Source organism: Bacillus rossius, chromosome 3 (assembly GCF_032445375.1).
Source record: "Bacillus rossius redtenbacheri isolate Brsri chromosome 3, Brsri_v3, whole genome shotgun sequence".
Lineage (NCBI taxonomy): Eukaryota > Metazoa > Arthropoda > Insecta > Phasmatodea > Bacillidae > Bacillus > Bacillus rossius.
Window position 1 is genome coordinate 71,397,337 of NC_086332.1, and position 17,744 is coordinate 71,415,080.

A 17,744-nucleotide genomic window follows, 5' to 3' on the forward strand; every position below is an offset into this window, starting at 1 on the left:
ATGTTGTCTTCATCGTCTTCAACCATATCTCCGGGTCGCACATGGTTTGGTGTTTGTCGGGGAATTTCTGTCAAATAATGCGCGATGCATTTACGAAGGCCATTCAAGTGTAGAAACTGTTATAGTATGGACTGTCACACCTGATAAATTTAATCCTACAGGTCCTTCTTCACAGGGCAGCGTGGTGGTCAAATATTCCCCGAAATGGTTCAATGTTAAGGGGAATGTATGTGTATTAGTGAGGCGGGATGATAAGTGCGACGCTAGCTGGTATTGCTAGTGCGGTATAGCCTATAAGATTAAACCTCTGAACTGGCGTGCAGTCTTCTCGTCGGCACAGGAAAACGGTGAAATTTGAGCGGTGACCGTAAAATTATACGGTGGACAAATTAATATAAAGGTGTATTGCAAATCCTTTAAGTGCTTAAAAGAATCTGTGCCGGTTGTTTTACGCCTAAAAATTATTCCGAAACCACGCCTTTTTGCCATTTTCACTATTCTAAAAACACAGTTTATAAAGTTAATCCGAAATCAAAATAAACTTTTCGGTTTTTAGCTAATTCTTAAATGCTTTTCGTAAACAGACCACACTCAGACATCATGAGTAATTTTGAAACCTTCTGGTTTTTTCTGAAGCTCTGTACACGTTATGTGCGCCAGGGTAGACGGCGCCATAAAGTGATAACTTATTCCGGTATGATTTTTGCCAATTGAAAGTATTTTTTTTTTGTAAATGAAACAGAAAAGTTCATGTAAAATCACAGATATTTTTAAATTTTTCATGAAAACAACTGTATCACTTCAAGATAGTGTTCGCTGTAATACTGGGTTCGGATTCTTTCCCGGGCACTCCTGCTTTGTGTTGTCCCAGTACCTCCATTAGTTAAAGTTATTTGTTAACTTTTCCCTTAATTGCTTTTCAGAATTATCTGCGCATGTTGATAAGCATATGAAAATCAAATATCCCCATTTTTGAATACTTAGTATTATCTCGAAAAATAATCAACCCATGTGTTGTACAAAAGTGATAACATCTTTCTTGCAGGATTACAAGCTATTTCTTGACAACTGGTTGCCAAAGGAATCTTTTGTGAAAGTACAGGGAAATAATATGTTCTGTGTGTGGTTCGCCACCGCGCCTGAAGGACGGACATGCCTCGCCCCTGAGGTCGGAAGCATTGTTTCAGCGGGAGTCCGGGGGTGGAGCACCCTGGCGCTGCCATCGCCGGGCGAGCCAGCCCGCGGGACAGCGGGGGAGCCTGGGTGAGTACTGAGGGCTGGCCCCGGGATGTCCCGGGACTCTGGGACTGTGGAGACTTCCCGGACACTGGTGAGCGCACCCCGGCAGGCTGGTATACTGTATTTGGTAGGAGTAATTACTTGAATCGGAAGTCGCATGGAATGGATATGTGTAACCACGTTGCTGACATTTGTGGCGAATAACGGGAACCAAATTAAGCAAAGCAAAAAATAGGCTTCATAGTTTTAACTGTTTAAATAATTTTTAACAAAATGGGCCTTTTATTAGGGTGATAAAATTATTTGTCGAAAATCAGCCAGAGTTTAGTAATTTTTTAAATTTTGTTTTGCATTTATCGGAGCCGTTTCTTTATATAGGTTAACATTTCGCTCTGCAAATCGAATAATTCGGTAGTCGACGTAGCTGCTCCAGCATCTAATTCTAGTGGCGTGTGCGGAAACTACGTTTGATTAGCTTCCACAATTTAAAAAATAATAATATGCGTATAATAATCACGCTTAACAATATTTAGAAGAATTCCACGTTAAATTTCGTGTGCGAGTTTCATATCATAAGTGTATTTTCAACACAAGAACACGTGAATTTTCTCGTTACTAAGATTAGCTGTTAGACATCTCTGGCGAGTACTAAAAGACACGCTCACAATTTTTTGTTAAATATCATTTAAATGTCTGAAAAATCATACCCACTAGTAATGAAATAACAAACAAATACTGCATTAAAAATCAGATGTACAAAGCGCTATGAATTGCAGGAAGCAAAATTTCCTGATTGTACGACAGCACCAGTCAATGACGAATCTTTGCGCCACATGCTCCTGGATTCAAATTGTTAAATTGATAGAACTTTCAGTACAGAAATGTTATATCCTTTCGTGGTTAGAAGCAGAATTATTGTGTTACCTATGTACGAAAACTAGTAACCTGCATGTGTTGATTATTTATTGGCTTGGAACGGGGCTGCGAACTGTTGATAAAAATTAACTAAATAATGACTAGCATGGAAAAAATAATAATATTTTAGCTGAAATATTTTTTAAAGTGAATATTATTTAAATTTTAATCAAACAATTTGCACGTGATAAAAGCACGCCTCGCCTCTCGCTAAGATCTTATTAGTTCCAAACCCGGCTAGTTTGGAGAAGGTATTTTTACACCAAGGACAGATGCTGCTCCACGATCTCCATTTCTCACCTACAGAGATAAAAAAAGGCAGTACTTTTACAAAAGATTTCTTTGGTAACCAGTTCCGATAATTTTTTTTTGTAATATGTTCTACAGATATATTGTTACTTTGAAAAAGAAATTGTTATGGGTGTTTTTTCATGTATGAAATACGTTTTCAAGATAATTCTGAATATTTCTCTCGATTATCGGCACATAATTTTATATTTATTTGATGTTATATTCAAGCATAATATTAAAACCATGGTACAGACAATCGATTATTAAATAATTATACTTTATTTAGTTTTGTTATGCTAGTTCATGTGCGCAGTTAAACCTGGAAAGCTATAATGGGAACGGATTACAATATACTTTATCTATTGAAGGTACTGGGACAACACAAGGCATAAATTCCCGGGTAAGAATACAAACCCAGTGTTACTATGAACACATTTTTTAATGGTACAATTGTTTTTGTTTAAATGTACAAGTGAACAAATATCTGATATTTTACATGGATATGTCTGTTTCATTTACAAAACATAAATACAAACACATTGTTTAAACTTTTCCCTGTGCTTAACGAATTGACTACATCGTATGGCCTATACAATATTCAGCTTTGTGAATTGGCTTAAAGTAAGAGAACCATAATGAATGCTTGAATAAAACATCAAATTTATAAAAATAAAATTATGTGTAAATTTTTGTAAGAAATATTCAGTATTATCTAGAAAAAAATGTATTTTATGTATGCAAAAATAACCATAGTCATGTGTTGAACAAGGTTCCAATATATTTTTTGTAGTATTACAAACTATTTCTTGGCAACTTGTTTTTAAAAGAATATTTTGCAATAGTCGAGAAAAGTTTTTTCCGTATGTACTTTATTAACTTTAGTTTACACATTGGTGTGGCCCAAAATGAGAAACAACACGAGCTGTGCACACCGGCAATGTTTTCCCACTACGTTAACCAGGTCATTAAGACCTGAGCCAGTGGTGCTGATGAAGCGTGTATCGTGTTGCAGATGGTGTACGTGCTGGTTGGTTTGGTCAGCCTCCCTCTGCTGGTCACCGTGCTGTGGCTGCTGCGCCAGTTGTGGCGCATGCTGGCCTCCTGCGCCGGCCGGGGCTGCCCCGCCACAGCGCGCTGCGCCAGTCGGCCCGACCACGGCCTGGAGGAGGTCGTGATCATACCCGCCGACCACCAGTTGCACTGCTCAGTTCCTCAGGGCGTGCCGTCTTCTAGCAGTGCCCTGCTGCGTGATGGGCCACTAGCATCTTCCCAAGAACAACACCAGTTTTCACCTGCTTCTCTGATGGAAGAGATTTTGCTTGCGTCGACTCGTGAACAGATGCAGAGTGCATCAAAACCTGGTGACGCACAACTGGTGACCTGCCACCACCAAACGCTCTTGTATTCAACGGCTAATCAAGCGGAATGCGTTAAGGGGTTATTCGTTGATGACCAGTCTCCTAGCCGTCACACAGAAGAGACGGAACTAGAGGCCACATGCGACCAGGATCAAGCGGTGCTTTCACCTCCGATGCAGGATTTGGAAGCGTTTTCCATCCCTGATGCCTTCGCTCTTGCCGATGCCGACAGTGACAACCCACAGTATCCCCAGGAGTCAGGGGTGAGTATAATAATAACTTTAATTATCACGAGGGTGAAACCAATGGCAAGGTACACATTCTCAATGTCTTACGAGACAATAATAATAGTTTTAACAAAATAAAATATACGCTTTCATATAAAAACATCTAAAAAATAGAAAAAAATATTTAATAAATTTGAGTTAATATTAGCGTAAATAACAAAAAATGTATTTCATTGCAAAAAAAATCATGGGGCGCATGGTGTGATTAATTACAAATATTTTATTGACAGATATGTGTAGAAGAATTATCATTTGATAATATCTTAAAAAGCACCACACGCTTTTTTGTTGCAATAATTAAGATATTTTTCTTTATTACACTATACTTTTCTGAAATTTATTAAAATCGATTTTCTATTTTTTGGTAGGATTTTCTATAAAACAGTACATTTTTAGTTTTTTTTAACTATCATTTATTAATTTTTCATTTTTTAAGTTGCTTTTCTTTATTTCATCAATTTACTATTAATGTGAGTTTTTGTAAATATTTGCTGCTTTTAAAATATATATTCGATATAGCGTGTTGAAGAACTATAGTACACAATATTTTCAATATCCTAATATGAAAATCAATGATTTTAAATAAAATCGGGAAGTCATTCGTGTATAATTCTAAGTCGCTAACTTATTCGAGAAATGAATTATTTGGGCGCCTCTGCCTCCCTTTGATGAGATAGCTGGTTATCAGGTTCCCTCTCCAAAATTTTCATCTTATTAAAAGTCGGTAACTTATCCGAGAAATAGGTGATCGGCACGCCTGGTAGTTTCCCTTCTTGGTCTTGGCGCAAAGACACTACCAGTTTAAGAAAAAAAAATCGCTAATCCTGATTATCCTAGTAAGGATAACGGGTCTAACTGTTCATAATATAGAATTGTCATTGGTCCTTGATAAGTGCGCCAAATTTCGGTTAATCCGACGTTTTAAAGGAGGAAAAAAATTGTTTACAGTTTACTTTACATGCTAACATACAAACGTATGAAGCTCATAAAAGCTTATCAAAAAAGAACCAACAGGTGCCTGACATCCCTGGATGTAGAATGGAATGATTTATATCCTTAGGACGCTGTTGTTGGATAATATTAAGAAGATTTTGTCGGCTAACGACAATGTGCCCCACATTTGCACTTTCGATGAACCTAGATCCGAATCATCTAAACTGAATGAAAAGTTTGTATGCTTAAATAAAATATTCGTGGCGAGGAGTCTCAGGAGATTTTTACCCTGATGATGAGTGCTGAAATATCAAACGAATCGTTGGTGAACTCTTCAGTTTTAACGTAGCCAAAGCCTACGAAATTATTATAATTTTTTTTGTAATTTTAGAAGGGAATATATACTTGACCCATCAAACTGTTTCGTACACTGAACTTTATATCAAACCAAGTTTTTTTTTTTGTCAGTGAAAGTACTTGAAATATCTGATCGCTACACTTATATATTCCCGAAGTGAGTTTGGTGTAACAAGGAACACAGCCAGATATACCAACCAGGATTATTTTTAGCAAAGCATGGGATCTGAAGATGATGGCACCACTAGTTTATCACTAACGCAATCCACGTCAGACCTCCAGAGGATCAAAGTTGGGAGCTCTCTTATGTTGTCATCCAGGTATCAATATCCTTAGACTTACATACCCTGGTTTTAGATCTAAAGTTAGTCGGATAACCGCGCACGGATGTGAAGATCATTAATTAACGTCTGACGCTAGGCGCCAAATGGAGCTGCGTTATTTCTTTTTTTTTAGTAGAGAAAGTGATATTCCACATATTAGTTTTACTGCGAGATTTATTTAAGAATACTGGTTCATGTTAACAAAGTTTCTTTTTTGATTAACTAGTGTTTATAGTCTTCCTGCTGATGACTGGGCCAATGAAAATCAGTACCTGTACAATTGGAAGTTGTATTTACTTTATTATTTCGTTTATTTTGGTTCTTCCCTCGTCAACAAAGAGGTCATTGCAAACAGACAAACACAATGCAAGTCAGGGAAGCAGGGGAAAGTAATCGGCATTGGCCTATAGTAAAAAAACAATTTTAGGATTTGAATCGAGTTATATCAGCCAACTTGTAAAACCTAAATCAGAATTTATGTTTTAGTATTCAAACCAGTTTCCTCCAGAAAGCGAGTCTATTGTTTTACCTAAGTGTCACTTTCCTCGGTACTACTTTTGATAGAACGTTACGCATTTGAAAAAAAAGGCACTCTGTGAAAAATTATTCCAACCTGGGGATTAAGAAGAAGCTACAGAAATCTTGTCAAATTACTTTGCCCGTAAGATTTTTGTAAAATTAAGATGTTCGAATCATTTTGGCTATAAATCATACTAACTCATCACTTGCAAGCAGTATCAAGTGACATTGTTTTGCTTATGCTTGTCACACTGAAGTATTTCTAGTCAGGCAAATTCCACGCACTAATACGTAGCTTAAATGGTATTCATTATGGTCCACATAGCTTATTTTCCGGATGTAAAGCCAATTATTATTATTTTCTTGTGATAATGCTTAAAATGACTTGACTATAAAAACAAAGGTTCGAATGTTATTTAACATTTTAATATTCTATGTTTACCAAGTCAAGACACTACTGGGTCCAGTGCTGTAGCTTGGTTTGATGGGTCGAATCTAAAACAAGTGATAAGTAGAAGAATATATATGTTTTGGGTGTTAAGTTAAATTATATTCACATTTAGTTTGTTATAACACACATCAATGTTATTAAATTAAAGATTTAACAGGAAAATAGTTATTTTCGCCAACAGGATAGATTCACCAAGCGTTTTAGTTGATTCACACTAAAATTATCACAAATGTGAGGATTTAACTTACTGCTAGCTTCTATTTATTTTTTAAGCACTCACCGGACCATTCTCGAGACTCACAAATCAGTTATCGGTTTTTCTCAACTAAGTAAAGTCCATAAAAATTATAATGACAGTAACAGTTTTGTATTCATAGTGCAATTTATGTATGTGTGTTTCAGAAAATCAGCTTTAAGAAATCAACCTTTTCAGCAGTTCTGAGAGCCAGCCTCTCTGGCCTTAGGTTACTGCAAAGGACGTGGACCGTTTTGGCTTCTATTACGCCCTATTGGCTCCACGGCATCACTCAACGCCGAAACATCCAGCTTACCTATCTGAGAGAAGTGGGGGAGGTGTTTAAAGCTTATCCTCCCGAACACCGACAAGAAAAGCCATTTTTTCAAAGGGGAGAGCCCTTTGATATTTATTCTCCTGAACAACTGGTAGTCGACACATCGTTTCCGAGGAAAGAGGTATGTGAGACCTATCCCCCCGAGCAGCTGCATGAGTCACCATCATCGCCAAGGGAAGAGGCCTTTGAAAATTATCCTTCTGAGCAGCTGCAAGATTCACCATCCTCTTTGAAGGAAGAGGTCTACGAGACTTATCCTCCTGAACAGCTGCAAGCATCAACATCATCTTCAGGAGAAAGGGCTGTTGATGCTTATTCTTCTGAGCAACTGCAAGACTCACCATTATCTTTGAGGGAAGATGTCTATGAGACATATCCTCCCGAGCTGCATGAAGCACCATTATCCCCATGGGAAGAGACTTTTGACACTTTTCCTCCCGAGCAGCAACAAGATTCTCGATCACCTTTGAGGGAAGAGGTCTACGAGACTTATCCTCTTGAACAGCTGCAAGCATCAACATCATCTTCAAGGGAAAGGGCTGTTGATACTTATCCTCCCGAGCTGCTGCAAGACTCACCATCATCTTTGAGGGAAGAGGTCTATGAAACATATCCTCCCGAGCTGCATGAGGCACCATTATCTCCATGGGAAGAGATTTTTGACACTTATCCTCCCAAGCAGCTGCAAGATTCGCTATCACCTTTGAGGGAAGAGGTCTACGAGACTTATTCTTTTGAACAGCTGCAAGCCTCAACATCATCTTCAAGAGAAATGGATGTTGATGCTTATCCTCCCGAGCAGCTGCAAGATTCACTATCATATTCGAAGGAAGAGGTCTATGAGACATATCCTTCCAAGCTGCATAAATCACCATTATCTCCATGGGAAGAGACTTTTGATGCTTATCCTCCCGAGCAGACGCAAGAGTTTCCGTTCCCTATAAAGGAAGAGGTCTATGAAACACATCCTCCAGAGCAGCTGCATGAGTCACCACGATCTCTGCAGAAAGAGGCCTTTGAGAAGTATCACCACACATAAGAAACAAGAGTTCTGGTACCTTTACCAACTATAAGCTACAGCTATCACCGTTTCCTCCACAACAAGTTACTTTGAAAGAAGAGCTGTATGAAACGTTTCCTCCTTTGAAAGCTGATAATGTCACTACCCCTTCAGAATAAAGAGTAATTTTTGAGATAAACCAAAGATAGTGTTACTATCAACAAAATTGAACAAATGTTTTTAGACCATTTCCTAGACTAAATGTACATGTAATCATGTTTCCCATGGGTGAGTGGTAATAGTACTGCTGACACGCATACTTTCCCAAGAAGCAATTTGAGGTCACATTAGCCATTCGTCAACTGAATGGTTACGGTAAGCCTTAGAACATCAGCGTACAATGTACAACTATTCAAAAGGAACATTACGACAGCTTCGATGCTAAATAGATTGATCTAATGATTACGTATAACTAAATTGCCGCTGTGATCTATGAGTCGAAAAGGTGTCTAAAGCATGCCAAAAAGGATAATTTCTTCGTGATCTCAACTCTAAATGTTCTACTTATATTACAAATAATAATCATTAATTTTCTTTAGCAAATATCAAACATGCGCGTCCTGGTTAACATTCAGATAATGCCAAAGAGTGGATCTTTACGCCACCTATTCATATTTTAGAGACTTCCTTGGCCTGATAAATGACTTGAAAGAGGCATTATTTAAAAATATATTCTGGCTTTATAGAATTCCGTTTATTATACAGTGCTCACAAATGTGTAGCTAAAACCAGGAGATTAAAATTTGAGATCATTCACAAAATATCATTTCCAAATAAGAAGCTGCTTTAAACTACTGAATATAAGTGAAATTCCACTTATTTATAGTAAATTAAATTACCTAATTTTCTGTTTTCAACAGTTTTTAAGAGTCCACTTTTACTTTTAAATGCGTGAAATAAATCTAAATAAAAAATACCATTGTAAAAGAACCTAAGCTTTTTGTCCGAAACTATGTCACATGAAAGTTCTTTATGAATTATTCGGGAATTTGATTTAGAATTAATAATAGCTTGGAAACCCATTTGCTAAAGAACATAAAAGAAAGATCAACCAAAAATATATATGCCTACTAGCTCATCAGGATATTGCTGATATCGCCGTTGTGATTTAAATGTTTTACATGACAGGAAGAATGATGTTTCTTATAACGTCAAGTGTTTGAAACACGTTAGTAATTTCAAATCAGCCGAAAAAAAAATAAACAGTATATTTTCTACGAGCCATTCCAGTACCACGGTTGTGATTCAAGTGGAATGCTATTTCACCAGTTTTAAATAAAAAATAACAGTTCGTTTAGTTTACCAGATCACACTGAAAATTTGTTCCCGAAATCGTTTCTGACTTCAGACACAAAAAAAGTATACTTGCGGGTCCAAAAAAAACTGCTGCTATATTCAAAGAAATGGCATCGGGAACCAATAAACGGCAATTTCTCAGAAACCAGTAAGAATTTAGAAACTTTGTTTGCAGGGTAAACATAGGAATGTCTTTAAAATTCAAAAGAAGTATTTTTGGAATGTTATTTTATTTACAGAAAAGCCGTGACGTAAGAAGATTAATATAGATTTGAACAATATAGTCTCCACATACTTTTTTTTGGTTGGACTTATGTACATGCATGTGACGTTTTTTTAACAATATTCATTGTAAAAAATTAAAGGATCATATCTCTTGGTTAATTGAATCGATTAGCCCTGTTTTTCGTTGTTTTTTTAAGTATACTTTTATTAGTTATTCAGTTATTAAGTATATTTTTACAGGTATGCATCCATTAACCCTTTGAGGCACACAGAAATATATTAAAAATAAATTAGAATCTATTGTGTAACTTTTAGCAGACGTGGCGTAAGGAAAAATTCAAGCAGCCATGTTTTTTTTTTTTGTTATTGTTAGGATCGTCAGATAGCAGCACAAGGCTTACTCACGCGAGGTATTTCGGGAATACCAATGAAACATTTTTCAAAGTGGTATCATAGAAATACCACTACAAAACAAAGGGTTAAACTATTGATGAGTTAAGGATGTTGCTTTACTTATGGTCCGTGTTTCACTAACATTGATTGAATCATCGCGTATGATTTACGCAAAAATTAGGTTTTTATTTCAAATCTTACTAATGGTGTTCCTGCCAAGTTGGAAAGTATATTGTGTCGGCTGCGGTCGGCTACGGTTAAGTTAAGTGGTCTCTCGGAGCTTTACGAGCAAGGCCTAATATACCAAATCTAAAACAGGTGGACTCGTTAGCAGTATTAATCTGCTCCGGCACAAGCCTGGAGTGTAGTAAAGGAATGGATAGGAACCTGGTCGGATCATGGGCTTTCTGTGGACACCATTCGGTATATCCGGTGGGGGTTTACAGAATCCTGTAGACTCGGATAGGCACCTGTGGTTCCTCGCTGGGGGACTTGCCAGTGAGGAAGCCACTAGTTTGCTGAACGGCATCGGAGAGTTAGTGCCGATGTTGGAATAGGTGACCTCAGCCTCTCGACATTGCCTCCACCGACGCCTCTGGGCAGCGATGAAATGGCGTATCTGTTTCCGTCGCCATTTGGGGCCACGCCTTGCTCCGTCGCATTCAGCCCCTCTCGGGGAGTACATGCCGGCCCTCAAGAGTTTAGGAAATCTCCCGTTATAAATCAAGTGAAGCGAAAGCTTTGAACTAGGTGCCCGTGCTGTTTGCTCTGAGGCACCGGAGCTAAGGGAGTGTATGAGGGACTGGCGCCACGGGACTTGTTTCCGAGGTATATCATGCACCGTAGACTGTGGCAGTTACCGTATTAATTTACGGACTAACAGACTATACAAGCCCGCAGATATTTAAAATGTTTAGGCAGTAGTGCAAGGTGACCCATCCTGATTTATGAAACTCCGTTGAGGTTTTCTGTACCAGATGAGGTCACAGGGTGAGGACATGCACTAGCAGATGGTGGTTTTTACCACTTAGAGCACATCCAGATGGATCCCTACCCTGTTGAAGGGCGGACGCAGTGAGCAGCGAAACAGCTCTGGTACTAGCCTGTAAAGATTTTTACGTTGTATGTGTGGCCCGGCTAAGCACACAGAGAAACCGAAAAAAAGACAAACAATGTTACTTAGGAATTTTTAATTACTATGGTTGCTGCTACGTTTTATCCAGTTATAATTTTTATTTGGAAATAAAAGAGTTTGTTAAATTACCTTAGTTTATTAATTTCAAAAAAAAAAAATGTTTTTTTCTCATCATTACATGGCATCAGTACACAATTTTACACATGAATTTAGTTCGAATGCTTTGTTACCTGCACAGTTTTTGTTTTTTATACACATTTTTACGAGGTCTTTGAATTGTGATAGGATGAGATCCAAATACATACCACAGCACTATACATCTTGCCGTTGATGGTCGAGGAGTCTTGTCACTCGCCAAAAAAAATATATATATTTATTTTAGTATAACATATTTTAGTATGACATAACTCAAGGTACCGTCAATCGCCGTCCTGAATCACGCGTAATCGGGCCGATGCCGACGCCTAGGGCTTAAATTTCCAATTTAATTGTCCGAATATACATAATTATGTTAAAAAATTACGGCCTGTCCCCAGCCCCTAGGCGTTAAGTTGTCCCTTAGTGACTTTCCATTGTGTGAGTTGCCGACGACGTAACCGGATTCGGCGACGATCGAGCGACAAGTGACTTGGTAGACGAGACTACCTTCCCATGTAAAGGTGAAGACAAGGGAGGCAACCCCGTGGGCCAATTGACCAATCAGAAGACAGAATTCAGAAACATGAACATATAAGGAAATTCGGACGGGCGCATCACTCCACGCCAGAGCTCACCCTAATTGGCTGGCTAGTGGTAGCCTCTAGAGAACCTTCCCGACGGTCGCTACAGTTGTGCGTCCATGTGACACGTAAAACCCAAACACGCATTTACAAGGTGAGAAATTACTTTCTGGCGCCAGTGTGTCACGCCTGTCCGCTCTTCCTTCTGTACCTTCCAGACTATTCTCGAAATATTACACTAGCAATATCCAATAGAATTTAAAATTACCCAAAAAATTTAAATACAATGTACAAAATTTAGTAATCAAAGTTGAAATTCATACCGTATTAGAAATTTTTGTTTAAAAATTAGGTCCTGTAAAATTATAGTCTACACTGATTTAAACAAAACAATTACTGAAATTAATTATCTAATATCAAAATTAATTATTATGAACTGGAGTTAACCCACAAATTAATATTTAAGTATATAAGGAAATAAGTATTTTAAGGCTTTCCATGAAATTTAACCAAATTAATTCATAACATTTCTTAACAGCTCTGAACCATTATCCTTATTTAAATATCAAAAAATTATTATCCTTCATATCAAAGTTATTCTTAATCAATATATATATATATATATATATATATATATATATATATATATATATATATATAACAAATCCTCATTGTGCAATGCTACAAGCTAGTAGAGGTATAAATAGACGTCTGTCATATTACAGGCTCTCTGAGTTTTTTGAGGGGTCCAAGAAGTGATAGACTTGGATAATTAACTTGTGATACTCATAGGGTGGTGTTATTCTTCGGGACATGTAGCCTCGGCCCCTCGTTGTATCTTCTCCCCAAACATCTCCATGTTACGACGAAATGGCGTATCCATTTTTCGATGGCTCTTATGTTGGGTGGATTCTGGCTGCATAGGAGTAAATGCCAGTTCAATCGAGCATGTAAAACAATTGCAACATTTCGTTGAATAATCTGCTCATCTGAGTATTGGGATCCTAGGGTCAAGGACACAGATTTTACATCAATGTGTACACAGATTAGCAATTGTGATTGGTTTTGCACATTGAGCCAAGTCTTTTGGGACCAAACAGCCTGAGGGCCCAGTTAATGTTTTAGAACCTTTGGCCATTGTCTGTAGAGACGGCTTTTACACCACTCTTGATCTCTCTTTCCGAGGAATCCCCAGCAGAGCTTACTTTGGTAAACATTCTTGGTACCAAGCTGAGGTACTGAGTGAGTTGCCTTGGCGCAGAGATGCTATATGTTCGCACCCACGCATCCTTTCTGTGAGTCTGTTTGATTCTGCCACGGATACTAGTGCTAGCAAAGGATCCGACACTGCATGCGGCAAGCATCTTATCGCAATGATTCAGGCCCACTCCCAACTCACCCACTCACATGAGCATGTTATTCGGCTATCTCCGCTTGCCGACATTAACATAACTGGACCCCAGTGTGTGCACCACCGGGTATAACTGGGCAACAACAGTTGTTTAACAGTCCAGCACTTTTTAAGAGACTCAGTACTGGCGCCACCAGTCAGGCACTGGGAACATCCATCCTTAACATCAAGAGGACCCCAACGGGGTGTTAATATGAGTGAGGGAGCTGAACCTTCGGCTAACCAATCCTGCAGCCAGCACCAACCCATTGCACTATCCATTATTCACATCACAGGCTGGCATCACCTTCTCTGATCCAACCTCATCCAGAACAGAAGAGAATGTGGGTGATAATTCAACCGCATACAGAAGGAGATAAACTTCTTATAATCACAATCGGGTAAGCTGTTAGAACCCCGGATATAACGAGAGGCTGAGGCACCTCATTACAACATCGTGATCACCAAGCAACCCCTAGCTAACTCAGTTAACCAAATAATTGATTGTGTCCTTGACCCTAGGGTCCCAATACTCAGATGAGCAGATTATTCAACAAAATGCTGCAATTGTTTCACATGCTGGATTTAACTGGAATGTACTCCGGTGAAGGCAGAATCCACCCAACATTAGAGCCATTGGAAAATGGATACGCCATTTCGTCGTAACATGGAATTGTTTGAGGAGAAGTTACGAGAAGCCCGAAGAATAACACCACCCTATGAGTATCAGAAGTTAATTATCCAAGTCTATCACATCTTGGACCCCTCAAAAAACTCACAGAGCCTGTAATCTAGCAGTAGTCTATTTATACCTCTACTAGCTTTCCAGGCTAGTACCAGAGATGTTAAGCTGCTCACTCCGTTCGCCCTTCAACAAGTTAGGGATCCATTTGGACGTGCTCTAAGCGGCAAGAACAAACATCTGCTGGTGCATGTCCTCACCCTGTGATCTCGGCTGGTACAGAAAACCTCAACGGAGTTTCATAAATCAGGACGGGTCACCTTTCGCTACTGCATAAACATTTTAAATATCTGCGGGCTTGTATAGTCTGTTAGTCCGTAAACTAATACGGTAACTGCCACAGTCTACGATGCATGATATACCTCGGAAACTAGTCCCGTGGGGCCAGCCGCTCATACACTTCCTTAGCTCCGGTGCCTCAGAGCAAACAGCACGGGTACCTAGTTCAAAGCTTTCGCTTCACTTGATTTATAACGCGCGAGTTCCTAAACTCTTGAGGGCCGGCATTTACTCCCCGAGAGGGGATGAATGCGACGGAGCAAGGCGTGGCCCCAAATGGCGACGGAAACAGATACGCCGTTTCATCGCAGCCCAGAGGCGTCGATGGAGGCAATGTCGAGAGTCTGAGGTCACCTATTTCAACATCGGCACTAACACTCCGATGCCGTACAGCAAACTAGTGGCTTCCTCACTGGCAAGTCCCCCAGCGAGGAACCATAGACGCCCCTCCGGATATACCGAATGGTGTCCACAGAAAGCCCATGATCCGACCAGGTACCTATCCAAACTTTTACTACACTCCAGGCTTGTGCCGGAGCAGATTAATGGTGCTAACGAGTCCACCTGTTTCAGATTGGGTATCCTAGGGTTGCTCGTAAAGCTCTGAGAGACCACTTAACTTAACCGTAGCCGACCGCAGCCGACACAACATACTTGCCAACTTGGCAAGAACACCATCAGTAAGATTATAAAAAAAAATGCTAAAATCATACGCGATGATTCAATCAAATGTTAGTTAAAGACGGATCATAAGTAAAGCAACATCCTTAACTCATCAATAGTTTAATGGATGCATACCTGTAAAAATATACTTAATACCTGAAGAACTAATTAAAGTATACTTAAAAAAACGAAAGAAAACCAGGGCTAATCGATTCAAATATAGGTGAATTTACCAAGAGATTTGATCCTTTAATTTTGATTACAATTAATATTATTTAAAAACGTCACATGCATGTACACAAGTAAAAAAAAAGTATGTGGAGTCTATATTCAAATATATATTAATATTCTTACTTTTTCCGTAAATAAAATAACATTCCGAAAATAATTCTTTTGAACTCTAAAGAAATTCATATATTTACCCTGCAAACAGCGTTTCTAAATTCTTACTGGTTTTTGAGAAATTGCCGTTTATTGGTTCCCGATGCCATTTCTTTGAATATAGCAGCAGTTTTTTTTGGACCCGCAAGTATACTTTTTTTGTGTCTGAAGTCAGAAACATTTTCGGGAACAAATTTTCAGTGTGATCTGATAAACTAAACGAACTGTTATGTTGTATTAAAAAACTGGTGAAATAGCATTCCACTTGAATCACAATCGTGGTACTGGCACAGAATAAACAATTAGGTAACAGAAGCGACAAGATGTGGCTTTATCCTTGGTCTGTGCGTACCAACACTCTGATTGGCCAGTTGCTCTCGGGGCGTACACGAATGTAAATAAACGATGTTTTCCTATTGAAAGTAAGGGGTTTATGATTTAATTAATAGTTTGTGTGGTAGTGAATACAATAATTCGTCGTAATATACAAATATGTTAGAATTCATTTTACTTAGAGTATCCATGCGTGATTCCATTCAACATTATTCTTTGTATTGGAATAAATAAGCTAGTTCGTGCGCATTCTAGCCTTGTGTTCCGTTATTCAGGGAATTGTGCAGTAGGTACCGAACAAATTTTTTTCTGAGAGAATGCATAATTTTTGGTGAAACTTGTCCACATGTTATTAAATAATGATTGAAAGCCAGTAGGTGTCTTCTTGTCCGTCATATCGTTTGTTGGAAAGAATGCGTGATATTTCTGTGCTTTCTGCCATGCAAAGTGTCTCGGTGCCTCTTTTTTTCCCCTCAATGCACCTAAGACTACAGCAATTAAAATGTAGTGTGATTTTTGTCTATAATTTAATATGCCATTTATATTACAAATGCCACACTTTACATACGTGTGATTATTTTCCTGTAGGCCTAATGAAATATTGTTGAGAGTGAAATCCTTTAAGTCGTTGCTTTTAATTGGCCCCTACGTTAAGAAAACATGTACTTACATACTTATAATATAATAAACTTTGTAAATGCACATAATATCTATTTTTACACGCTTTAAATTAGCTACACCTGTATGTTTGTTTGTATGTTTGTTTGTATGTATGTTTGTAACCGACTCATCATATCTATTTTTTAATGTAGGCCTTAATAGCTACCTACGGTTTTTTGCTTGTTAACTAAGTGGAATCTCATAACACAAATTAATTTAACATTTAAGTTTACTTAACAATTTTCTTATTGACACTAACTGAAGAAACTTTCACGTCTGGAAATATTAGCTCTTAATGGGAGGACAACATATCATTATGACATTTTGTTTAGCATATTTTGTCCATCTTGTCAGATCTTCTGTGTTTACACGTTTGTACAAAGATATTAGACGTAAATATAAAACACCAAAAACAAAAAAAAACCTTGCATAATGTTAATAAGTGTACGCAAATGTGAAGCCTACATAATTTCTTGTCAATTACTATTAATAATGCAGTAGAAATATATACCAGTAATTAATAGTTTGTAATCGTGCCTAGCCGCAAAGACACCATTTCATGATATGTTCTGTACAAGGTTTGCTGGAAGCATTCAGGTGACCTGTTCTAGTAATCTACCATGCAGGCAGGTGGAAAGTTTATCTGAAGAAGGCTAACCTGTCACACAAATCTTGTTTCTACACTTAAAATACAAGAGTAAATGTATTTGTAGAATTGAACACCATTGTGGACTTTACAGCACTTCATTATCTCAATAATAATAATATTAAAAAAAATTAAATAACGAAAGATTTAATAATACAGAGTATAGGCTATATAAATTTGACTTAAAATATAAGGAAGGTAGTTCCTTGTGGATAAATAAATAGGAAATACACACAACACTTTGGGCCTTAAGGAAGTTATGTGCTTTTGAAACTCAAATTTTAAAAATGCCGTGTCCTACCATACACAGGTTTAGAAAATTCGAAACATTGCTTTATATTGTTGAGATATTCTGATTCACAGTAAACAGTAAGTACGTAAGTATTTATTTCCTCTTATTTTTTACAACTGTCATTACCATTCCTTAAAATAAACGGGAAAAATTGCAAAACATTTCACGAACTCTACATTGACTTACGTCATGATTACCCTTGAATATAAATAATAGCACGCACAAATAAAATAAACACAAAAATATATCATTGCAAGTACACGCTTAAATCATTTACAATGCCTG

At 38.0% G+C, this 17,744-nt stretch overlaps 1 protein-coding gene across 1 annotated transcript; it reads left to right on the forward strand.

Annotated features, from left to right (window-relative positions):
- The first annotated feature begins 212 nt into the window (after positions 1 to 212).
- On the forward strand, positions 213 to 8,284 carry LOC134531317 (histone-lysine N-methyltransferase 2D-like). The gene is made up of 4 exons (XM_063367011.1): positions 213 to 226; positions 1,188 to 1,263; positions 3,458 to 4,066; positions 7,394 to 8,284. The coding sequence occupies exons 1-4, from the start codon at positions 213 to 215 to the stop codon at positions 8,282 to 8,284; spliced, it is 1,590 nt and encodes a 529-aa protein (XP_063223081.1).
- The last annotated feature ends 9,460 nt before the right edge of the window (positions 8,285 to 17,744 follow it).